Source organism: Misgurnus anguillicaudatus, chromosome 11, assembly GCF_027580225.2.
Source record: "Misgurnus anguillicaudatus chromosome 11, ASM2758022v2, whole genome shotgun sequence".
Classification (NCBI taxonomy): Eukaryota; Metazoa; Chordata; class Actinopteri; order Cypriniformes; family Cobitidae; genus Misgurnus; species Misgurnus anguillicaudatus.
This window is the reverse complement of record NC_073347.2, coordinates 9,583,603-9,610,289: the sequence shown is the minus strand read 5'-3', so window position 1 is coordinate 9,610,289 and position 26,687 is coordinate 9,583,603. Positions and strand designations below refer to the sequence as shown.

Here is a 26,687-nt window from a genome sequence, read left to right as displayed (position 1 = left end):
TGGCGCTGCAACGAAACTATGCATGCACCCTCGGTTCCTGACTGGCATCTCAAGTACCAAGTGTCGTGTCAATAGGCCTAAGTTTGACGACGATACAGCCTAAAATCTGTTTTTTTGCGCTCTACGTAAAATTCGTTAAGGCGGTATAAGACAACGGATTGGTGTATCGAAATTCTTTTGATAACTTTTTGCCTTAAGTGTCTCAAGATGATACATACCAATTTTCGTGGCAATTGGACAAAAGCTCTAGGACGAGTTCGAAAAAGTAGGTTTTACGAATAATTCAAAATGGCGGAAAATTTTCATGTCGAAAAAAGACGCCATAGGGTCCAATCGAATCGTCTTGAGCCAATGAATAAGAGAAAGCAATAATTTTGTTTCTAGGGCTTACGGATCAGAAGTTATAAGCAAAAACATAAGTGCAACTTTGGACTGTTGGTGGCGCTAGCGGGTTAGACATAGAGACTCCAAATTTGCTGTGGGGACACATTGGACTGTCCTCTATCAGTGTGCCAAATTTCATAACTTTCCTACGTACGGTTCTATGGGCTGCCATAGACCGCAATGGCGGAAGAAGAAGAAGAAGAATAACTAATAATAAATATAGCTGCAAGCAGCAATGCCGGGGTCAAGCCAAAAAGGGCACAGAAGAAGGTAAACTTGAGTCCGGATGAGCAGTTTAAAAAAACTAGCAAAACCTCCTGATTTCAGACAAATTAATATAACAGTAATCAGCAAAAAAGCTGTGTTCTTATTCAGTGAAATCTCTCCCTCACGTCTTGAGGAGCATTGACAACTAGAACACTGAAGGAAATGTGAGTGGTGCTTGCAGTGGTAATACTCAGCTCACAAAATGTTACTGTGGTGTTAATGAGTCAAAAGAGCCCACCCCCATGTCTCTACGCTGTTCTGATGAAGAGATATAGCTCTTGCAAAAACAGTTGATAAGGTATTCTCACTGGTTGCTAGACAGTAAATTGACATCCACCAGTGATTATAATCCAAGCCATGAAATGAATAATCCATGATGACTTGTGGTTTTAGATGTGTTGTTGCAGTAGTTTTAGGCAAAATTTTCAATTTTCTATCTCAAAACCACTAGGTGGCGCTGTGACAAAATTGTGCATGCAACTTCAGGTCATGATTACGTTACATCGAGCTAGTTTTATGACTATACACTTTAGTTTAGTGAAGAAACAGTTGTATGACCATAGGGCTGGCTTGATATCACAGGTTTTGTTCAATTATAACGCCAACTAGTGGTGCAAGCAAGCAATTTTTTTTGTGTAGCCTCAGACTGTGGTCGTACATCAGCGTATCAAATCTGGTGAAAAAATCTCTTTTCGTTGCGAAGTTATAACCATTTATGTGTAAAAAATACAAAATTTAAAAGGTAATTTTTCGTTTTTTGCATTTTTCGGTCATTTCTGATGAAAATTTTAATATAACGCCAATAGAACTTTTTGTTCAGAAGGTAAGGTTAGTTTCTTCCTATGGTGTTTTTGAGTCGATCAGAATTACGGTCGCGGAGATATTCGCGCGTGTTTTTTAAGCGCTATTTTGCCGCACAGGGTTAACCGTAAGGCGAATCCTGGCATGTTTGGTATCGTTGGACTCGGCAACTATTCAAAACTCCAAGGAAACAAGTCCCTTGTAAATATGATGATCATAGCCAAAGTTATAGGCCTATAAAACATTCGTCTGGCCACTAGGTGGCGCTGCAACGAAACTGTGCATGCTCCCTCAGTTCCTGACTGGCATCTCAAGTACCAAGATTTGTGTCAATAGGCCTAAGTTTGGAGAAGATACAGCCTAAAATCTGTTTTTTTGCGCTCTATGTAAAATTTGTTGACGCGCTATACGACAACGGATTGGTTTATCGAAATTCTTTTAATAACTTTGTGCCTTGAGTGTCTCTAGATGCTGCATACCAATTTTCGTGGAAATCGGGGAAAAGCTCTAGGACGAGTTTGCAAAAGTAGGTTTTACGAATAATTCAAAATGGCGAAAAAATTTCATGACGGAAAATGATGTCATAGGGTCCAATCGAATCGTCTTGAGCCAAGGAATCAGAAGAAGCAAGAATTTTGTTTCTAGGGCTTACAGATCAGAAGTTATAAGCAAAAACATAAGTCCAACTTTGGACTGTTGGTGGCGCTAGTGGGTTAGACATAGAGACTCCAAATTTGCTGTGTGGACACATTGGAGTGTCCTTTATCAGTATGCCAAATTTCATAACTTTCCTACTTACGGTTCTATGGGCTGCCATAGACCGCAATGGCGGAAGAAGAATAACTAATAATAATAATTATTATTATTATAAAAAGAAAACTAACGGATACAATAGGGGTCTTCGCCCCTTCGGGGCTTGACCCCTAAATATAGCTGCAAGCAGCAATGCCGGGGTCAAGCCAAAAAGGGCACAGAAGAAGGTAAACTTGAGTCCGGATGAGCAGTTTAAAAAACCTAGCAAAACCTCCTGATTTCAGACAAATTAATATAACAGTAATCAGCAAAAAAGCTGTGTTCTTATTCAGTGAAATCTCTCCCTCACGTCTTGAGGAGCATTGACAACTAGAACACTGAAGGAAATGTGAGTGGTGCTTGCAGTGGTAATACTCAGCTCACAAAATGTTACTGTGGTGTTAATGAGTCAAAAGAGCCCACCCCCATGTCTCTACGCTGTTCTGATGAAGAGATATAGCTCTTGCAAAAACAGTTGATAAGGTATTCTCATTGGTTGCTAGACAGTAAATTGACATCCACCAGTGATTATAATCCAAGCCATGAAATGAATAATCCATGATGACTTGTGGTTTTAGATGTGTTGTTGCAGTAGTTTTAGGCAAAATTTTCAATTTTCTATCTCAAAACCACTAGGTGGCGCTGTGACAAAATTGTGCATGCAACTTCAGGTCATGATTACGTTACATCGAGCTAGTTTTATGACTATACACTTTAGTTTAGTGAAGAAACAGTTGTATGACCATAGGGCTGGCTTGATATCACAGGTTTTGTTCAATTATAACGCCAACTAGTGGTGCAAGCAAGCAATTTTTTTTGTGTAGCCTCAGACTGTGGTCGTACATCAGCGTATCAAATCTGGTGAAAAAATCTCTTTTCGTTGCGAAGTTATAACCATTTATGTGTAAAAAATACAAAATTTAAAAGGTAATTTTTCGTTTTTTGCATTTTTCGGTCATTTCTGGTGAAAATTTTAATATAACGCCAATAGAACTTTTTGTTCAGAAGGTAAGGTTAGTTTCTTCCTATGGTGTTTTTGAGTCGATCAGAATTACGGTCGCGGAGATATTCGCGCGTGTTTTTTAAGCACTATTTTGCCGCACAGGGTTAACCGTAAGGCGAATCCTGGCATGTTTGGTATCGTTGGACTCGGCAACTATTCAAAACTCCAAGGAAACCAGTCGCTTGTAAATATGATGATCATAGCCAAAGTTATAGGCCTATAAAACATTCGTCTGGCCACTAGGTGGCGCTGCAACGAAACTGTGCATGCTCCCTCAGTTCCTGACTGGCATCTCAAGTACCAAGATTTGTGTCAATAGGCCTAAGTTTGGAGAAGATACAGCCTAAAATCTGTTTTTTTGCGCTCTATGTAAAATTTGTTGACGCGCTATACGACAACGGATTGGTTTATCAAAATTCTTTTAATAACTTTTTGCCTTGAGTGTCTCTAGATGCTGCATACCAATTTTCGTGGAAATCGGGGAAAAGCTCTAGGACGAGTTCGCAAAAGTAGGTTTTACGAATAATTCAAAATGGCGAAAAAATTTCATGACGGAAAATGATGTCATAGGGTCCAATCGAATCGTCTTGAGCCAAGGAATCAGAAGAAGCAAGAATTTTGTTTCTAGGGCTTACAGATCAGAAGTTATAAGCAAAAACATAAGTCCAACTTTGGACTGTTGGTGGCGCTAGTGGGTTAGACATAGAGACTCCAAATTGGCTGTGTGGACACATTGGAGTGTCCTTTATCAGTATGCCAAATTTCATAACTTTCCTACGTACGGTTCTATGGGCTGCCATAGACCGCAATGGCGGAAGAAGAATAACTAATAATAAATATAGCTGCAAGCAGCAATGCCGGGGTCAAGCCGAAAAGTGCACAAAAGGATGTAAAATTGAGATTGGATTAGCAGATTGAAGAACCTAGGTAAATCTAATAATTTTAGATGAAAAAACAAAAAAGTTATCAACAAAATTAATCTAAGTTCTTGTCTACTGCAATCGTCCTTCTGTTATTGACAATCATGGAACATTAGAACACTGAAGGACATGTGAGTGGTGTTTGCAGTGGTCACATCATGTTACAACAAGTTTAATTAGTCAAAAGAGACCATCCCCATGTCTCTACGATGTTCTGATGCAGAGATATAGCTTTTGCAAAAACGGTTGATAAGGTATTCTCAATGGTTGCTAGGGAGTAAATTGGCAACCACCAGTGATTATAGTCAAAGCCATGAAAGGAATAATCCATGATGACTCATGGTTTTAGATGTGTTGTTGCAGTAGTTTTAGGCAAAAATACCATATTCCATCTCAAAACCAGTAGGTGGCGCAATGAAAAAATTGTGCATGCAACATCAGGTCATGATTGTGTTACATCTAGCTAGTTTTATGACTATACACTTTAGTTTAGTTAAGAAACAGTTGTATGACCATAGGGCTGGCTTGTTATCAAAGGTTTTGTTCAATTATAAGGCCATCTAGTGGTGCAAGCATACAATTTTTTTTGTGTGGCCTCAGAATGTGCTCATGCATCATCGTATCAAATCTGGTGAAAAAATCTCTTTTCGTTACAAAGTTACAACCATTTATGTGTAAAAAACACAAAATTTGAAGGTAATTTTTCGTTTTTTGCAATTTTCGGCCATTTCTGATGAAAATTTTAATATAACGCCAATAGAACTTTTTGTTCAGAAGGTAAGGTTAGTTTCTTCCTATGGTGTTTTCGAGTCGATCGGAAAAACGTTCGCGGAGATATTTACGCGTGTTTCTTAAGTGCTATTTTGCTGCGCAGGGTTAACCGTAAGGCGAATTCGGGTATGTTTGGTATCGTTGGACTCGGCAACTATTTAGAACTCAAAGGAAACAAGTCATGTGAAAATATGTCAATCGGAGCCAAAGTTATAGGCATTTAAAACATAAGTCTGACCACTAGGTGGCGCTGTGACGAAACTCTGCATGCACCCTTAGTTCCTGACTGGCATCACAAATACAAAGTATCGTGTCAATAGGCTTAAGTTTGGCGAAGATACAGCCTCAAATCCGTTTTTTTGAGCTCTACGTAAAATTTGTTGACGCGCTATACGACAACGGATTGGTTTATCAAAATTCTTTTAATAACTTTTTGCCTTGAGTGTCTCTAGATGGTGCATACCGATTTTCAAGGCAATCCGGCAAAAGCTCTAGGACGAGTTCGCAAAAGTAGGTTTTATGAATATTTAAAAATGGCGGGAAAATTTTCATGACGGAAAATGACGTCATAGGGTCCAATCGAATCGTCTTGAGCCAAGGAATCAGAGGAAACAAGAATTTAATTTCTAGGACGTACGCGTCAGAAGTTATAGGCAAAAACATAAGTGCATTTTTGGACTGTTGGTGGCGCTAGTGGGTTAGATATAGAGACTCCAAATTTGCTGTGGGGACACATTGGACTGTCGTTTATCAGTGTGCCAAATTTCATAACTTTCCTACGTACGGTTCTATGGGCTGCCATAGACCGCAATGGCGGAAGAAGAATAACTAATAATAAATATAGCTGCAAGCAGCAATGCCGGGGTCAAGCCGAAAAGGGCACAAAAGGATGTAAAATTGAGATTGGATAAGCAGATTGAAGAACCTAGGTAAATCTAATAATTTTAGATGAAAAAACAAAAAAGTTATCAACAAAATTAATCTAAGTTCTTGTCTACTGCAATCGTCCTTCTGTTATTGACAATCATGGAACATTAGAACACTGAAGGACATGTGAGTGGTGTTTGCAGTGGTCACATCATGTTACAACAAGTTTAATTAGTCAAAAGAGACCATCCCCATGTCTCTACGATGTTCTGATGCAGAGATATAGCTTTTGCAAAAACGGTTGATAAGGTATTCTCAATGGTTGCTAGGGAGTAAATTGGCAACCACCAGTGATTATAGTCAAAGCCATGAAAGGAATAATCCATGATGACTCATGGTTTTAGATGTGTTGTTGCAGTAGTTTTAGGCAAAAATACCATATTCCATCTCAAAACCAGTAGGTGGCGCAATGAAAAAATTGTGCATGCAACATCAGGTCATGATTGTGTTACATCTAGCTAGTTTTATGACTATACACTTTAGTTTAGTTAAGAAACAGTTGTATGACCATAGGGCTGGCTTGTTATCAAAGGTTTTGTTCAATTATAAGGCCATCTAGTGGTGCAAGCATACAATTTTTTTTGTGTGGCCTCAGAATGTGCTCATGCATCATCGTATCAAATCTGGTGAAAAAATCTCTTTTCGTTACAAAGTTACAACCATTTATGTGTAAAAAACACAAAATTTGAAGGTAATTTTTCGTTTTTTGCAATTTTCGGCCATTTCTGATGAAAATTTTAATATAACGCCAATAGAACTTTTTGTTCAGAAGGTAAGGTTAGTTTCTGCCTATGGTGTTTTCGAGTCGATCGGAAAAACGTTCGCGGAGATATTTACGCGTGTTTCTTAAGTGCTATTTTGCTGCGCAGGGTTAACCGTAAGGCGAATTCGGGTATGTTTGGTATCGTTGGACTCGGCAACTATTTAGAACTCAAAGGAAACAAGTCCTGTGAAAATATGTCAATCGGAGCCAAAGTTATAGGCATGTAAAACATAAGTCTGACCACTAGGTGGCGCTGTGACGAAACTCTGCATGCACCCTTAGTTCCTGACTGGCATCACAAATACAAAGTATTGTGTCAATAGGCTTAAGTTTGGCGAAGATACAGCCTCAAATCCGTTTTTTTGAGCTCTACGTAAAATTTGTTGACGCGCTATACGACAACGGATTGGTTTATCAAAATTCTTTTAATAACTTTTTGCCTTGAGTGTCTCTAGATGGTGCATACCGATTTTCAAGGCAATCCGGCAAAAGCTCTAGGACGAGTTCGCAAAAGTAGGTTTTATGAATATTTAAAAATGGCGGGAAAATTTTCATGACGGAAAATGACGTCATAGGGTCCAATCGAATCGTCTTGAGCCAAGGAATCAGAGGAAACAAGAATTTAATTTCTAGGACGTAAGGGTCAGAAGTTATAGGCAAAAACATAAGTGCAATTTTGGACTGTTGGTGGCGCTAGTGGGTTAGATATAGAGACTCCAAATTTGCTGTGGGGACACATTGGACTGTCGTTTATCAGTGTGCCAAATTTCATAACTTTCCTACGTACGGTTCTATGGGCTGCCATAGACCGCAATGGCGGAAGAAGAATAACTAATAATAATAATAATAAAATTAAGAAAACTAACAAATACAATAGGGTTCTACGCCCCTTCGGGGCTTGACCCCTAAATATAGCTGCAAGCAGCAATGCCGGGGTCAAGCCGAAAAGGGCACAGAAGGATGTAAAGTTGCGTTTGGATAAGCAGACTAAAGAACCTAGGGAAACCTTATGATTTCAGATGAAAAAAACGCAAAAGTAATCAACAAAAATAATCTATGTTCTTGTCTACTGCAATCGTCCTTCTGTTATTGACAATCATGGAACATTAGAGCACTGAAAGACATGTATGTGATGTTTGCAGTGGCAAAACATGGGTCACAACATGTTACAGCAAGTTAAATGAGTCAAAAGAGACCATCCCCATGTCTCTACGCTGTTCTGATGCAGAGAAAAAGCTGTTGCAAAAACAGTTGATAAGGTATTCTCATTGGTTGCTAGACAGTAAATTGACATCCACCAGTGATTATAATCCAAGCCATGAAATGAATAATCCATGATGATTTATGGTTTTAGATGTGTTTGTTGCAGTAGTTTTAGGCAAAAATTACCATTTTCTATCTCAAAACCACTAGGTGGCGCTGTGACAAAATTGTGCATGCAACTTCAGGTCATGATTACGTTACATTGAGCTAGTTTTATGTCTATACACTTTAGTTTAGTGAAGAAACAGTTGTATGACCATAGGGCTGGCTTGATATCACAGGTTTTGTTCAATTATAACGCCAACTAGTGGTGCAAGCAAGCAATTTTTTTTGTGTAGCCTCAGACTGTGGTCGTACATCAGCGTATCAAATCTGGTGAAAAAATCTCTTTTCGTTGCGAAGTTATAACCATTTATGTGTAAAAAATACAAAATTTAAAGGTAATTTTTAGTTTTTTGCATTTTTCGGCCATTTCTGATGAAAATTTTAATATAACGCCAATAGAACTTTTTGTTCAGAAGGTAAGGTTAGTTTCTTCCTATGGTGTTTTTGAGTCGATCAGAATTACGCTCGCGGAGATATTCGCGCGTGTTTTTTAAGCGTTATTTTGCTGCGCAGGGTTAACCGTAAGGCGAATTCTGGCAAGTTTGGTATCGTTGGACTCGGCAATTATTCAAAACTCCAAGGAAACAAGTCCCGTGACAATACATTGACCGCAGCCAAAGTTATAGGCGTGTAATACATTAATCTGACCACTAGGTGGCGCTGCGACGAAACTGTGCATGCACCCTCAGTTCCTGACTGGCATCACAAGTACCAAGTGTCATGTCAATAGGCCTAAGTTTGACGAAGATACAGCCTAAAATCAGTTTTTTTGCACTCTACGTAAAATTTGTTAAGGCGGTATACGACAACGGATTGGTGTATTGAAATTCTTTTGATAACTTTTTGCCATGAGTGTCTCTAGATGCTACGTGCCGATTTTCGTGGCAATCGGACAAAAGCTCTAGGACAAGTTCGAAAAAGTAGGTTTTACGAATAATTCAAAATAGTGGAAAAATTTTCATGACGGAAAATGACGTCATAGGGTCCTTTCGAATCGTCTTGAGCCAAGGAATCAGAGGAAATGAAAATTGTGTTTCTAGGACATACGGACCAGAAGTTATAAGCAAAAACATAAGTGCAACTTTGGACTGTTGGTGGCGCTAGCGGGTTAGACATAGAGACTCCAATTTTGCTGTGGGGACACACTGGAGTGTCCTTTATCAGTGTGCCAAATTTCATAACTTTCCTACGTACGGTTCTATGGGCTGCCATAGACCGCAATGGCGGAAGAAGAATAACTAATAATAATTGTAAAAAGAAAACTAACAAATACAATAGGGGTCTTCGCCCCTTCGGGGCTTGACCCCTAAATATAGCTGCAAGCAGCGATGGCGGGCCCTCGCACGTTTTTTTTACCGCTACACGGTGCGTCCGAGAAAACGATGCACGGTGGGCAAGTGCATCAAGTGGGTAAAATATCAGTGGGCTATTTAATGTTGTTTCTGAGCCATTTGGGGAATGTAGGTAAAAGAAACCCCACATTTTAGACAAACAGGGGCACTAGTGAGCCACTTAAGAGACACGCCTTTATCTGACCTTTTTGTCAACACTTAACAGCCGAAAACTCTGATGTGTGTGCCAAATTTAAAGTTCAACTAAGCACGCCAAGAGCCTTAAACATGCCTGAAATTAAAGTAAAGTTTGACGCGTTGCCATGGGAACAGCGTTCGAGATGTCAAAAATTCCTTCCCAATTTATCATCTACAATGCCTCGGCATCATGTTGACCACTTCTGGTGTCAATCGCATGATTATTCTAGAAGGAGAATTTAAAGGTTCACAGCATGTAACTGTCAGCCTTAAATATGTGTAAAAATGAAAGTAAAGTTTGACAGGTTGCCATGTGAACAGCGTTTGAGATATCAAAAATCCCTTCAAAATTTATCATCTACACTGTCTCGGCATCATGTTGACAACTTCTCGTGTCAATCGCATGAAAATCCTTGGAGGAGTATTTAAAAGTTAACTGTATGCAACTGAAAGGCTTAAATATGCCTTTAAAATGAAAGTAAAGTTTGACGCGTTGCCATGGGAATAGCGTTTGAGATATCAAAAATCCCTTCGCAATTTATCATCTACAATGTCTCGGCATCATGGTGACCACTTTTGGTGTCAATCGCATGAAAATCCTAGAAGGAGTATTTAAAAGAACATTGCATGGAACTGTCAAAAAAATCCAGCTTTGTGACTGACACACTTCCTGGCGCCTGCTGGTGGCGCTATACCCGGGAGTCACAATAGGCACATCGATCCGATCGGAATCTTCAGACGAACAAACACCCCGCGTGTCATCACAATAAGGCATTTTTTGCCTTAGATATTAGACACTTCCTGTTTCTCTGATTTCGCCACAACTTTGTCGGCTCGCCATGGCAGAACCGTTCGAGATATCAAAAATCCCTTCGCAATTTAGCAAGTCCAATGTCTCGACATCATGTTCACCACTTTTGGTGTCAATCGCATGCATCCTCTAGGAGGAGTATTCAAAAGTTCAACGCATGCATTTTTTAAACAATCCAAAATAGCCGACTTCCTGTTGGGCGGAGCTTAAATGTTAGAGGGCGAAAGTTGTTCGGGTCGATGAGATCTATATGTGTACCAACTTTCGTAAATGTGCGTACATGTTTGCCCGATCTGCGCACTACTGTTTGGTTTTGCATTACAGGGGGCGCTACAGAGCCCCCGTGCCACGCCCGTGTTCCAGCCTTTGTCTGTTCGCAATGACGGACGACTCTAACGTCTGTGCCAAATTTCAAGAGTTTTCGAGTATGTTAAGGCACCCAAAATGCCCAAAAGTGTTAAAAAAAAAAATAATAAAAAAAAAAATAATATAGCTGCAAGCAGCGATGGCGGGCCCTCGCACGTTTGTTTACCGCTACACGGTGTCTCCGAGAAAACGATGCACGGTGGGCAAGTGCATCAAGTGGGTAAATATCATGCTGCTACTGAACCATTTAGGTACTGTAGGTAAAAGAAACCCCACATTTTAGACAAACGGGGGCGCTAGTGAGCCACTAAATAGACACGCCTTTATCTGACGTTTTTGTCAACACTTAACAGCCGACAAATCTGATGTGTGTGCCAAATTTAAAGTTAATCTAAGCACACCAAGAGCCTTAAATATGCCTGACATAAAAGTAAAGTTTGACACGTTGCCATGGGAACAGCGTTAGAGATGTCAAAAATTCCTTCGCAATTTAGCGTCTACAATGTCTCAGCATCATGTTGACAACTTCTGGTGTGAATTGCATTATTTCCCTAGAAGGAGTATTAAAAAGAACATTGCATGCGACTGTCAGGCTTAAATAAGCCTTTAAAATGAAAGTAAAAAGTTTGACGCGTTGCCATGGGAACAGCGTTTGAGATATCAAAAATCCCTTCACTTTTTTATCATCTCCAATGTCTCGGCATCATGTTGACCACGTTTGGTGTCAATCGCATGAATATCCTAGAAGGAGTATTGAAAAGTTCACTGCATGGGCTTAAATATGCCTTTAAAATGAAAGTAAAGTTTGACGCGTTGTCGGGGGAACAACGTTTGAGATATCAAAAATCCCTTCGCAATTTATCATCTACTATGTCTTGGCATCATGTTGACCACTTTTGGTGTCAATCGCATAAACATTCTAGGACGAGTATTTAAAAGAACATCACATGGAACTGTCAAAAAAATCAACCTTTGTGACTGCAACACTTCCTGGCGCCTGGTGGTGGCGCTATACCCGAGACTTACAATAGGCACATCGATGCGATCGGAATCTTCAGACGAACAAACACCCCGCGTGTCATCACTATAAGACATTTTTTGCCTTAGATATTAGACACTTCCTGTTTCTCTGATTTCACCATGACTTTGCCGCTTCGCCATGGCAACACCGTTCGAGATATCAAAAATCCCTTCGCAATTTAGCAAGTCCAATGTCTTGACATCATGATCACCACATTTGGTGTCATTTGCATGAATCCCCTAGGAGGAGTATTCAAAAGTTCACCGCATGCATTTTTTAAACAATCCAAAATGGCGGACTTCCTGTTGGGCGGAGCTAAAATGTTAGAGGGCGAAAGTTGTTCGGGTCGATGAGATCTATATGCGTACCAACTTTCGTAAATATGCGTACATGTTTGCCCGATCTGTGCACTCCTGTTTGTTTTTGCATTACAGGGGGCGCTACAGAGCCCCTGTGCCACGCCCGTGTTCCAGCCTTTGGCTTTCGGCGATCACGGACGACTCTGATGTCTGTGCCAAATTTCAAGAGTTTTCGAGTATGTTAAGGCCCCCAAAATGTCCAAAAGTGTTGAAAAAAATAAAAAAAAAAAAAATAAAAATAAAAAGAATAATCTGAAGAAAAACAATAGGGCTTCGCACCTTTCGGTGCAGGCCATTCTGGCCTGCTCCTCGGTGCTCGGGCCCTAAATATAGCTGCAAGCAGCGATACCGGGGTCAAGCCAAAAAGGGCACAGAAGAAGGTAAACTTGAGTCCGGATGAGCAGTTTAAAAAACCTAGCAAAACCTCCTGATTTCAGACAAATTAATATAACGGTAATCAGCAAAAAAGCTGTGTTCTAATTCAGTGAAATCTCTCCCTCACGTCTTGAGGAGCATTGACAACTAGAACACTGAAGGAAATTGCAGTGGTAATACTCAGCTCACAAAATGTTACTGTGGTGTTAATGAGTCGAAAGAGCCCACCCCCATGTCTCTACGCTGTTCTGATGAAGAGATATAGCTCTTGCAAAAACAGTTGATAAGGTATTCTCATTGGTTGCTAGACAGTAAATTGACATCCACCAGTGATTATAATCCAAGCCATGAAATGAATAATCCATGATGACTTGTGGTTTTAGATGTGTTTGTTGCAGTAGTTTTAGGCAAAAATTACAATTTTCTATCTCAAAACCACTAGGTGGCGCTGTGACAAAATTGTGCATGCAACTTCAGGTCATGATTACGTTACATTGAGCTAGTTTTATGACTATACACTTTAGTTTAGTGAAGAAACAGTTGTATGACCATAGGGCTGGCTTGATATCACAGTTTTTGTTCAATTATAACGCCACCTAGTGGTGCAAGCAAGCAATTTTTTTTGTGTAGCCTCAAACTGTGGTCGTACATCAGCGTATCAAATCTGGTGAAAAAATCTCTTTTCGTTGCGAAGTTATAACCATTTATGTGTAAAAAATACAAAATTTAAAGGTAATTTTTCGTTTTTTGCAATTTTCGGCCATTTCTGATGAAAATTTTAATATAACGCCAATAGAACTTTTTGTTCAGAAGGTAAGGTTAGTTTCTTCTTATGGTGTTTTTGAGTCGATCAGAATTACGGTCGCGGAGATATTTGCGCGTGTTTTTTAAGCGCTATTTTGCCGCACAGGGTTAACCGTAAGGCGAATCCTGGCATGTTTGGTATCGTTGGACTCGGCAACTATTCAAAACTCCAAGGAAACAAGTCCCTTGTAAATATGATGATCATAGCCAAAGTTATAGGCCTATAAAACATTCGTCTGGCCACTAGGTGGCGCTGCAACGAAACTGTGCATGCTCCCTCAGTTCCTGACTGGCATCTCAAGTACCAAGATTTGTGTCAATAGGCCTAAGTTTGGTGAAGATACAGCCTAAAATCTGTTTTTTTGCGCTCTACGTAAAATTCGTTGATGCGCTATACGACAACGGATTGGTTTATCAAAATTATTTTAATAACTTTTTGCCATGAGTGTCTCTAGATGCTGCATACCAATTTTCGTGGAAATCGGCCAAAAGCTCTAGGACGAGTTCGCAAAAGTAGGTTTTACGAATAATTCAAAATGGTGGAAAAATTTTCATGACGGAAAATGACGTCATAGGGTCCATTCGAATCGTCTTGAGCCAAGGAATCAGAGGAAACAAGAATTTCATTTCTAGGATTTACGGATCAGAAGTTATAAGCAAAAACATAAGTTCAACTTTGGACTGTTGGTGGCGCTAGCGGGTTTGAGATAGAGACTCCAAATTTGCTGTGGATAATATTTGGACTGTCCTTTATCAGTGTGCCAAATTTCATAACTTTCCTACGTACGGTTCTATGGGCTGCCATAGACCGCAATGGCGGAAGAAGAATAACTAATAATAATAATAAAATTAAGAAAACTAACAAATACAATAGGGTTCTACGCCCCTTCGGGGCTTGACCCCTAATAATAAAATTAAGAAAACTAACAAATACAATAGGGTTCTACGCCCCTTCGGGGCTTGACCCCTAAAAATTCTCCAGCACGGATATGGTTAACACATTTTGCAATGCAGAAAACATCTATTAGAATGTACAATATTTAAGTACTGTAAAAAATGTAATAAAAATAATAAAATACTTCCATACACCTCACTGTGACGAATCTGAATGTTGAGGTTTTAAAATAATCTCCTTAACAGTTTTAAGTTAATAGTGTCGTGTTTAGTTCACTACTGTGTTCGGGTTGTTTTGAATGTGAGCAATGTATGCAGATGTTAAATTTGTGGAATCCATTTGCATGTTGTGGTTGTGTGAATGTATTACCTCTTGGCTGCAGAGGACAGCGTCTCTTTTCTGGCTATAGATACTGTTGAGCTGTCTCTGTGAGATTTGCGGCCGCTGGAACTGCCATTGGCAATACAGGACATAGAATAAGCCTCCCGCATCGAGGCTGGACCTGCACGAGAGAAAACACGGATCGACTTAAATATCTTTTCTATTCCTTATAACAGAATGACTGAAATAGATTGAAAGGTTTAGCTCTGCAGCATCAGTGACTTTGCAGGACCAACATTTGATCAGGGTTCCCAGACTTTAAACCAATGAATTCTTGCCTTTTCCCATCATTATAAAAATGTTTAACAGAACACTCATTCACACAACTGTTTTGCCATAACATTCACGGAAAGCATTCTGTGTGAACAAGACGCAGAAACAATGCCGTAAGGGGCGTGCAGTAGTAAATATGCGCTTGTTGTTGACACAAGAAGTTACGGTTCAGCTTTTTGCAGGGTTCCCACACCTTGGTTAACTTCAAATTCAAGGACCTTTCAAGGACTTTCCAGGTCCAACACCCTCAAATTCAAGGACTAAATGTGGGGGTACATTTCAAGTGAGAGGAAGGTTAAATTGTGTTACCTTTTAAGATACATCGTTATAATTCCTTTTCGAGGGAACTCACGCTGCATCACTGCGGTGACACTTTGGGGACGCCTCCAGGGGTAAGTGCGTCTGAATGTGTATATCAAATTCAACCAATGGTGAGGCTTAATGACAAAGACAGGGTGACGCAGGAGCCATGAAGTATATCGCTATCTGAAATATTGTCAAAGACGGCGTTACAGGGACGCAGGAAGTATGGCAAGGGAGACGCAGCGTCTCGTTCCCTTCTCAGAGAACAACAGTTACATACGTAACTAGAGATGTTTTCATGTGTCAAACACAACTATGCAAAAAAGCATTTTGGTATGAATCAACATTCGCATACAGAAGATATAAGCATTTAAAGTGAATAGTTTAGCACATGTGCTTAAAAAGTCTAGACTTTTTATGATATTATCCTACACTACACAGGGAATTATATATTATATATTTTTGCATAAAAAAGATTCAAGCACTTTTAATGACCTGTATCTATGTATGTATATGTTCAAAAACTTTCCAGGGCCTTGATTTTTTTTCCACCCAGATCCACAAATTTTCAAGGATTTCAAGGATCCGTGGGAACCCTGTTTTTGACACAGGGATTTAAACGCAGATTAACATTCACAATGAGAAATGTCGGCAAACTAGACAGAAGCAAAGATCAGGGAGCTCATCACTTTCCACGCTGAAGCTGAGATCATTCACCAGCATGACAGAACTGCACATCACACACTCCTTTATGATTTTGTCATAAACTAAAATGCACATAAAAATCACGGATACCGTACTTTCCGGACTATAAGCCGCACCGGAGTATAAGCCGCATCATTCAAAGATGTGTCATTAAGACAAAATAACATATATAAGTCACAGTGGACTACACGTCGCGTTTATTTAGAAAATTATTTCACAAAATCTGCTGAAGCCGACGAACAGACATTTAATCTGGAAAGGCAAGTTATTCAACTAAACAATAGCAGACAGAACAGCAGACTGAATAGATGTCTGTACGTTAAAGTAATATTATCAGTTATTTAAACGATAAACCATAACATACAGAACTTACCTGGAAGGTTGAATAGGCTAAATTAACCGAACAAGCCAACTAGCGTGAAGTTCGAATACTCGTCATTCCGCATCACGGAATCCAATGAATTACATAAATACAGAAGCAGCATATAGCGGACTCTCACGGCTGTAGACGGTAATGTTGTCTCTTGCCTCTAAATGTCAAAATGAATGAATACTGACTTACAAGGCGCACCTGACTGTAAGACGCAGCACCAACCAAGTTATGAAAAAAAAACTTGGCTTATAGACCGGAAAACACGGTAATTAGCAAACTTCAGACTTCGTCACGTGTCTTTACGGAATCTTTAAGGCATTTGTGTAAATGCGCGCACAGATTTCGAAAAATCATTGCCATTGTCCAATCCCGGACGCATTTTCCGTGTATTTTCCGTAACCTCTGTGTGAAAAGGGCTAGAGATTACAGTATCCCTACAAAGAGTAAAGGCTCGGTGTAAACTTTACAAATTTAATTCCTATTAATCAAACCTGTGACCTTGGCTTTTTTATTTTTAAGTTTATTTGTTACCAGTTGCATTATAGGCTGACTAAAATTTTTGCAAAGATAAACGTATTGAAACAGGAAACAAAAATACACATGGTCTCATATATTTGGACCCCAATGTGTCCTATGGAAACACAACATAACGGACGTGTTGGGCTCTTGCATCAATTTGGTGTTCTCACGCAGTGTCAAGGTTGCAATGGTTTGCATCAGCCACGCTATTTAAAACTCTCTGCATGTGGAAATGACTGGTTTAGGTGCCTGGCTCCTCATTGGTCGTTTCCTTGACCCGTGTGTCTGAGAGAGATCAGAGTCGGTGTGTAACTATTGTCTTACTTTAACCTGCAGCTTTTGCATTATGGATTGGATTAATTGTTTCTCTCCAGGGCACGTGTCTGTTGTGTGTATTATCTCAGAGGGCGGTGAGGTTATGTCTGTGCCATGGCTGTATTTCACGCTCCATTAGCCCACAACAAAACACACACACACAAAGTGTTTGGCAGCATGGTCTCATCGGACTGTGAAGAGTGTGTGTGTGTGTGTGTGTGTGTGTGTGTGTGTGTGTGTGTTTTAGCTTATTTACTGAACAATATGTTGTATGTATCGGCATTGTAAATTCAAATATGATGGCATGTGTTTATATATTTTTTATAAATCAAATCAAACAGAAAGAACTGATTCACGAAAACGCATTTGTTGCCACTGAGACAATACTTTACTAAACCCCTGTCACATAAAGCGTTGATCAAAGAAAATCGTCATAAAATTCCCAAAGTGCCTTTTGTGTGAGCGCAAACACATCCGGGAATTAATACCAGAATCAACCCCGGTATGTGGATCTAGCAACATTGCCGAGATCAGTCCAGAAATGTGTCCTGTGTGCAAAAATGCAGAAACAATGCTGTAATGGGTGTGTCATAGTTATTAGGCATCTGTAGTTATCAAAGTAGTTGTCGTTTAGCTCTTTCACTGGGGGTTTTAAATATAGATTAACGTTCACTTCAAACTAGAAAAAAAGCCCACATCAGGGAGCTCCTCAGTATTCGTGCCAAAGCGGAGATTAATGACACATAACTTGTGTACCTTTACGTAAAAATGACTTCAATATTTCTTAACAGTCTCTTATTTGCAAGACAGTGAAAGTATCAGAAGCTAGGGTACTGACACACTCTTTAAAAAATGTAATGGCCCAACAAAAAAGTTGCCTGTATGTCTGCAGAGCAAGAACTGTAGTTTTGACAAAAGTAGCACAATAACAACAATTAAATTAAAGCTGCAAGCAGCGATGGAAGGGCCCTCGCACGCATATGCACCGCTACCCTATGGCATTAGTAAAGCAGTAAACCAGGGGGGTATAAATTAAAGTGGGTAAATATAGCTGGATATTCAAAGGGAAACTGGTGTGCCACACCGCCTGTGTGCAGCAGGTGGCGCTATGATGGTACCTGATTATTGTTATATTGACGTGTTCAGGCCGGGACCCTTATCAAACGTGTGAAGTCTGAAGCAGATCGGATAATGTATGCCTGAATTACAACAGCTTCCTGTTTCATGTCAAAACATCTCACTTTGCCAGGCCGCCACGGACACGCACTTCAACGAAAAGTCAAGATCTTCGCAATTTATCACGGCAAAGGGCTTAACATCAGTCTGACCAAATATGATGATGATTTGATTAAATCTCTAAGAGTAGTAAATCACAGCGTAAAACATGGCATTTCCTGCTACCTCTAGGTGGCGCTAGGACTGATGTTGAATATTGGCATTGAAATGTGTTCAGGCAAAGACTCTTATCAAACGTGTGAAGTGTGGGGCAGATTGGACATTGTATGCCTGAGTTAGAACAACTTCCTGTTTCATGGCGAAAACGCTGAATTTTGTCAGGCCGCCACGGACACACCCTCCAACGAAAAGTCAAAAGCTCCGCAATTTAACATCGCAAAGGCCTTTAGATCAGATTGACCAAATATGATGACGATCTGATAAAATCTCTAGGAGGAGTTTGTTAAAGTACGAAGGCTGGAAATGACAAAATTTGCACAGAAATCACAGCGAAAAATCAAAATGGTCGACTTCCTGTGAGGTTTAGAGCTTCGCTCCAAGAGACTTTTTTGTAGGTCTTGGGGTGATACATTATCCTACCAAATTTCGTATCTGTACGTTTTTCGTAGCGGGGGGGGCTGTTCTTTTGAAATTTTGCAGGTGGCGCTATCGAGCCATTTCTACACGCCCACTTCTGGCGCCTATGCCACATGTAAATTTTCGCCACTTCTTACGTGTTTGCAAAATTTCATGAGTTTTCGAGTATGTTTAGGCCCTCAAAAATGCGATTCACTTTGGAGAAGAAACGGAATAATAATAATAATTAAAGCTGCAAGCAGCGATGGAAGGGCCCTCGCACGCATGTGCACCGCTACCCTATGGCATTAGTAAAGCAGTGAACCAGGGAGATATGAATTAAAGTGGGTAAATATAGGTAGATATTCAAAGGAAAATGTGCAGCAGGTGGCGCTATGACTGTACATGATTATTATTATATTGACGTGTTCAGGCCGGGACCCTTAACACACGTGTGAAGTCTCGAGCAGATCGAACAATGTATGTCTGAATTACAACAGCTTTCTGTTTCATGGCGAAACATCACACTTTGCCAGGCCGCCACGGACACGCCCTTCAACGAAAAGTCAAGATCTTCTGAATATATCATATTAAAGTCCTTAAGATCAGTATTACCAAAAATGATGATGATTTGATTAAATATCTAAGAGCAGTAAATCACAGCGTAAAACATGTAATTTCCTGCAACCTCTAGGTGGCGCTATGATTAAAGCTGAATATTGGCATTGAAATGTGTTCAGGCCAAGACCCTTATCAAACTTGTGAAGCATGGGGCAGATTGGACATTGTATGCCTGAGTTAGAGCCACTTCCTGTTTCATGGCGAAAATGCCGAAATTTGTCAGGCTGCCACGGACACACCCTCTAACGAAAAGTCAAGATCTCCGCAATTTAACATCGCAAAGGCCTTTAGATGACATTGACCAAATATTACGATGATTGGATTAAATCTGTAAAGGAGTTCGTTAAAGTATGAAGCCTGGAAATGACCAAATTTGCACAGAAATCACAGCAAAAATTCAAAATGGCCGACTTCCTGTGGGGTTTAGAGCTTAGCTTCAAGAGACTTTTTTGTAAGTCTTGGGGTGATAGATGATCCTACCAAATTTCATATCTGTATGTTTTTCGTAGTGGGGGGCTGTTCTTTTGAAATTTTGCAGGTGGCGCTATCGAGCCATTTCTACACGCCCACTTCTGGCGCCTATGCCACATGTAAATTTTCGCCACTTCTGACGTGTGTGCAACGTTTTATGACTTTTTGGGCTTGTTTAACCTGTCAAAAATGCGATTCATTTAGCGATACTTGGCGAGGCCGCCATGGACGCGCCCTTTAATGAAAAGTCAAGGTCGTTGTTTTTTATCATCACACAAGGTCTTGAGATTACACTGGTGAAATATGATGTTGATATGGTTAAATATCTAAGAGCAGTAAATCACAGCGTAAAACATGGTATTTCCTGCTGCCTCTAGGTGGCGCTATGAGTGTTACTGAATTATGCCATGTTGATGTGTTCAGGCCTGGACCCTTATCAAACGTGTGAAGTCAGGGTTAGATCGGACATTGTATGCCTGAGTTATAACAACTTCCTGTTTCATGGCGAAACATCACACTTTGCCAGGCCGCCACGGACACGCCCTTCAACGAAAAGTCAAGATCTTCGCAATTTATCAAGGAAAAGGGCTTAACATCAGTCAGACCAAATATGATGATGATTTGATTAAATCTCTAAGAGCAGTAAATCAGAGCATAAAACATGGTATTTCCTCCTACCTCTAGGTGGCGCTATGAGTGAAGTTGAATATTGGCATTGAAATGTGTTCAGGCCAAGACCCTTATCAAACGTATGAAGCGTGGGCCAGATTGGACATTGTATGCCTATGTTAGAGCCACTTCCTGTTTCATGGCGAAAATGCCGAAATTTGTCAGGCCGCCACGGACACACCCTCTGACGAAAAGTCAAGATCTCCGCAATTTAACATCGCAAAGGCCTTTAGATGAGATTGACCAAATATGACGATGATCGGATTAAATCTGTAGGAGGAGTTCGTTAAAGTATGAAGGCTGGAAATGACCAAATTTGCACAAAAATCAAGGCAAAAATTCAAAATGGTCGACTTCCTGTTGGGTTTAGAGCTTCGCTCCAAGAGACTTTTTTGTAGGTCTTGGGGTGATAGATGATCCTACCAAATTTCGTATCTGTACGTTTTTCGTAGTGGGGGGGCTGTTCTCTTGAAATTTTGCAGGTGGCGCTATCGAGCCATTTCTACACGCCCACTTCTGGCGCCTATGCCACATGTAAATTTTCGCCACTCCTGACATGTGTGCAAAATTTCATGAGTTTTCGAGCATGTTTCGCCCCTCAAAAATGCGATTCACTTTGGAGAAGAAGAAGAATAAATAATAATTAAAGCTGCAAGCAGCGATGGAAGGGCCCTCGCACGCATGTGCACCGCTACCCTATGGCATTAGTAAAGCAGTAAACCAGGGGGGTATGATTTAAATTGGATAAATACAGGTGGATATTCAAAGGGAAACTGATGTGCCACACCGCCTGTGTGCAGCAGGTGGCGCTATGGCGGTACCTGATTATTGTTATATTGACGTGTTCAGGCCGGGACCCTTATCAAACTTGTGAAGTCGCGGGCAGATTGGATAATGTATGCCTGAATTACAACAGCTTCCTGTTTCATGGCGAAATATCACACTTTGCCAGGCTGCCACGGACACGCCCTTCAAGGAAAAGTCAAGATCTTCGCAATTTATCACCGCAAAGGGCTTAACATCAGTCTGACCAAATATGATGATGATTTGATTAAATCTCTAAGAGCAGTAAATCACAGAGTAAAACATGGCATTTCCTGCTACCTCTAGGTGGCGCTATGACTGATGTTGAATATTGGCATTAAAATGTGTTCAGGCCAAGACTCTTATCTAACATGTGAAGTGTGTGGCAGATTGGACATTGTATGCCTGAGTTATAACAACTTCCTGTTTCATGGCGAAAATGCCGAACTTTGGCAGGCCGCCACGGACACACCCTCCAGCGAAAAGTCAAGATCTCCGCAATTTAGCATCGCAAAGGCCTTTAGATGAGACTGACCAAATATGATAATGATCGGATTAAATCTCTAGGAGGAGTTCGTTAAAGTACGACGCTTGGAAATGTCAAAAAATGACAGAAAAAATTCAAAATGGCCGACTTCCTGTGGGGTTTAGAGCTTCGCTCCAAGAGACTTTTTTGTAGGTCTTGGGGTGCTAGATGATCCTACCAAATTTCGTATCTGTACGTTTTTCGTAGTGGGGGGGCTGTTCTCTTGAAATTTTGCAGGTGGCGCTATCGAGCCATTTCTACACGCCCACTTCTGACGCCTATACTACATGTAAATTTTCGCCACTTCTGACGCGTGTGCAAATTTTCATGAGTTTTCGGGTATGTTTAGGCCTTCAAAAATGCGATTCATTTCGGAATATAATAATAATAATAATAATAATAATAAACGAAGCAAAAACAATAGGGCTCGCACGCATGTGCACCGCTACCCTATGGCATTAGTAAAGCAGTAAACCAGGGGGGTATGATTTAAATTGGATAAATACAGGTGGATATTCAAAGGGAAACTGATGTGCCACACCGCCTGTGTGCAGCAGGTGGCGCTATGGCGGTACCTGATTATTGTTATATTGACGTGTTCAGGCCGGGACCCTTATCAAACTTGTGAAGTCGCGGGCAGATTGGATAATGTATGCCTGAATTACAACAGCTTCCTGTTTCATGGCGAAATATCACACTTTGCCAGGCTGCCACGGACACGCCCTTCAAGGAAAAGTCAAGATCTTCGCAATTTATCACCGCAAAGGGCTTAACATCAGTCTGACCAAATATGATGATGATTTGATTAAATCTCTAAGAGCAGTAAATCACAGAGTAAAACATGGCATTTCCTGCTACCTCTAGGTGGCGCTATGACTGATGTTGAATATTGGCATTAAAATGTGTTCAGGCCAAGACTCTTATCTAACATGTGAAGTGTGTGGCAGATTGGACATTGTATGCCTGAGTTATAACAACTTCCTGTTTCATGGCGAAAATGCCGAACTTTGGCAGGCCGCCACGGACACACCCTCCAGCGAAAAGTCAAGATCTCCGCAATTTAGCATCGCAAAGGCCTTTAGATGAGACTGACCAAATATGATAATGATCGGATTAAATCTCTAGGAGGAGTTCGTTAAAGTACGACGCTTGGAAATGTCAAAAAATGACAGAAAAAATTCAAAATGGCCGACTTCCTGTGGGGTTTAGAGCTTCGCTCCAAGAGACTTTTTTGTAGGTCTTGGGGTGCTAGATGATCCTACCAAATTTCGTATCTGTACGTTTTTCGTAGTGGGGGGGCTGTTCTCTTGAAATTTTGCAGGTGGCGCTATCGAGCCATTTCTACACGCCCACTTCTGACGCCTATACTACATGTAAATTTTCGCCACTTCTGACGCGTGTGCAAATTTTCATGAGTTTTCGGGTATGTTTAGGCCTTCAAAAATGCGATTCATTTCGGAATATAATAATAATTAAAGCTGCAAGCAGCGATGGAAGGGCCCTCGCACGGATGTGCACCGCCACCCTATGGCATTAGTTAAGCAGTGAACCAGGGGGATATGAATTAAAGTGGGTAAATATAGGTTGATATTCAAAGGACAAAAAATGTGCCACACCACCTGTGTGCAGCAGGTGGCGCTATAACTGTACCTGATTATTGTTATATTGACGTGTTCAGGCCGGGACCCTTATCAAACGTGTGAAGTCTGGAGCAGATTGGATAATGTATGCCTGAATTACAATAGCTTCCTGTTTCATGTCAAAACATCACACTTTGCCAGGCCGCCACGGACACGCCCTTCAACGAAAAGTCAAGATCTTCGCAATTTATCACGGCAAAGGGCTTAACATCAGTCTGACCAAATATGATGATGATTTGATTAAATCTCTAAGCGCAGTAAATCACAGCGTAAAACATGGCATTTCCTGCTACCTCTAGGTGGCGCTATGACTGAAGCTGAATATTGGCATTAAAATGTGTTCAGGTCGAGACTCTTATCAAACATGTGAAGCGTGGGGCAGATTGGACATTGTATGCCTGAGTTATAACAACTTCCTGTTTCATCGCGAAAATGCCTAACTTTGTCAGGCCGCCACGGACACACCCTCCAACGAAAAGTCAAGATCTCCGCAATTTAACATCACAAAGGCCTTTAGATGAGATTGACCAAATATGATGATGATCGGATTAAATCTCTAGGAGGAGTTCGTTAAAGTACGACGCTTGGAAATGTAAAAAAATGACAGAGAAAATTAAAAATGGCTGACTTCCTGTGGGGTTTAGAGCTTAGTTCCAAGAGACTTTTTTGTAGGTCTTGGGGGGATAGATGATCCTACCAAAATTCGTATCTGTACGTTTTTCGTAGCGGGGGGGCTGTTCTCTTGAAATTTTGCAGGTGGCGCTATCGAGCCATTTCTACACGCCCACTTCTGACGCCTATACCACATGTAAATTTTCACCACTTCTGACGCGTGTGCAAAATTCATGAGTTTTTGAGCATGTTTAGGCCTTCAAAAATGCGATTCATTTCGGAAAATAATAATAATAATAATAATAAACGAAGCAAAAACAATAGGGCTTTGCACCCACGGTGCAGGCCATTCTGGCCTGCTCCTCGGTGCTCGGGCCCTAATAATAATAATAATAATAAACGAAGCAAAAACAATAGGGCTTTGCACCCACGGTGCAGGCCATTCTGGCCTGCTCCTCGGTGCTCGGGCCCTAATAATAATAATAATAAACCGAGCAAAAACAATAGGGTCCTCACACTGGTGTGCTCGGGCCCTAAATATAGTACTCTTCTGAGGTTTCTGATGTCTCTTGTGTTTTAATAAAATGATTATTTATATCTAAAAAAGATGCACTGCATATAGATGGCACGAGCTGCTGCACACAGGATTGCAATGCAAAAAAAAAAAACGTCTCTGCACGTTGCGATTTGTTAGTCTGCCTGTTTAATGAGAAAATAATTCCTGTGTGTTTTATTGTATAACAGTATGCATTTTGGGATGGTATTTTTATATTGAGCGGGTTTAAGATGTAGTTGGGCTGGAAATCTTTAGTCCAATCTGGCAACACTGTCAGCACGTCACAGGCCCAAAACTCAGGTTTCACTGGTTACACGACAACGCTGCAACAGGAGTTTCTAAAAATCTTCACCCTGACAGGAGTTTTTAAAAATGTTTGGTTTTAGTCACCTGATACTGCATTTGTGTGTGGACGAACAGCCAAACTGTATAGAAAAAGGTTTCCTACACACTGACTTTATTTGGGCGGGCCTAAGGTATATTAACAAGCGGCCAAGTATATCTGGCATCAAATTTTGTCTTTTTAGTTTTTCCGTGATAATGAAATTTTGTGTTTGAGCATGTCGTGTCTCTTCCGACGAGTTCGGTGTGCGTACGAGTGCTCTCTGCTCTCACTTGGTTAATTGGGTGCGATGCGAAGCAGGCTCTGTGTCACATTGTATCCTTTCATAGTTGTATGCATTAGAGGTCTTTGCACGGTTCCGGGTCTATATTTGAAGAGTTTCGTTGCAAAACGAGATAACCACCGTTTTTTTTTAATTGTTCAGAAATCTAATTTTTTGGTTGTGCATTCCAATTAATTTCAATTCAACTGCAGTTGGTTTGTTTTGATTTAAACCTTCATAACTTAAAAAAATACAGCTAAGTAGCACCATAAAACAAAATAATAATGACATAACATAATAATAAACATGTTTTGACAAAAATGTTAAAAAAAAGATTTATCTCGTTTTGCAACGAAACTCTTCATTTTAAATTGGCAGTCAGGTCCCGGGTCTGATTAACATTGTGAACCCGAATCGATTTAAAAAGTTTGAGAGAGAGCACAGAGATGGTAGCAAAAAAACAACAATGCTAATGTCAAGCCCATTGCACTGAACGAGCAAAGCTCAAGCTGACTCAAGATATAAAAAACACAAAGACTTTTAAACAATGAGTGGATTAAGCTCTTTTCATCTGCAAGAGAGGAATAGAAAGAGAGGCACTTTTACTACTTCTGCTCTATCTAATAGAAAGTGAAGAAAGCCACATTTTCACATTTATAATCTCTAGACCTATTTATAATCTATTATAAATTATAATTTATATAATGTATAATTATCAATATTATACTATACATATTACTGTATTCAATAGAGTTTGATGAAAGAGGTCATCTACACAACTACTGCTTCATATATCAGTGCAAAAACAGTAACAGTGTTTTTTATTAATATTTATGAAATATAATGTGAAATTAATATAAATGTTCAATAAATCAAAGTATTGTGTTGTGTCGCACATTAGCTGTTTGTCACACATATAGTAGACAATTTTTTGCCGGTGGGTAATGATTGCCTTTTTTACCGGCAAGTATATTTCATATCTGTGGGAAACACTGGTTTGGTTTTGAAAAAACCTGTGTACGTGTGGACAGGCCATAGCTACATAGCTAAATATCTTATTTTGGGAAACTGAAAACAAAACAAACACATGATACTGCTAAATACAAATGTGAAGGCACATTGACAAGCTTCAAATCTCACTGGTTCTTGCGAGTCTCGATATTATATGACAACAGTGCTTTACACATGATGAAGTCCTATATATCTGGAATGGTATTGGTGTAAATTTTCATTTTTGGGTGAACTAATCCTTAAATCCCAGACAAAACATGTGCTTCCTTCTTCCTTAGCCTGTGTCTATTCGCAGATATTTTCCTGATAGCAACTGATTACCGAAAAGGGCGTTTCAGGGGAGCACTTGTGTGGAA

General features: G+C 40.2%; 1 protein-coding gene across 5 annotated transcripts in view; it reads right to left on the bottom strand.

The window, feature by feature from the left end:
* Positions 1–26,687, bottom strand: part of LOC129416745 (echinoderm microtubule-associated protein-like 4) — a 158,051-nt gene that overhangs the window by 42,604 nt on the left and 88,760 nt on the right. For all 5 annotated transcript variants that reach the window (XR_012372067.1, XM_073872987.1, XM_055171123.2 and 2 more), the window contains exon 3: positions 14,526–14,658. Coding sequence is in view for 4 of the 5 variants with exons in the window: in XM_073872987.1 (XP_073729088.1) it covers positions 14,526–14,658 (133 nt within the window). In the remaining variant the exon portion in view is untranslated. The remainder of the gene's footprint in view (positions 1–14,525; positions 14,659–26,687) is intronic.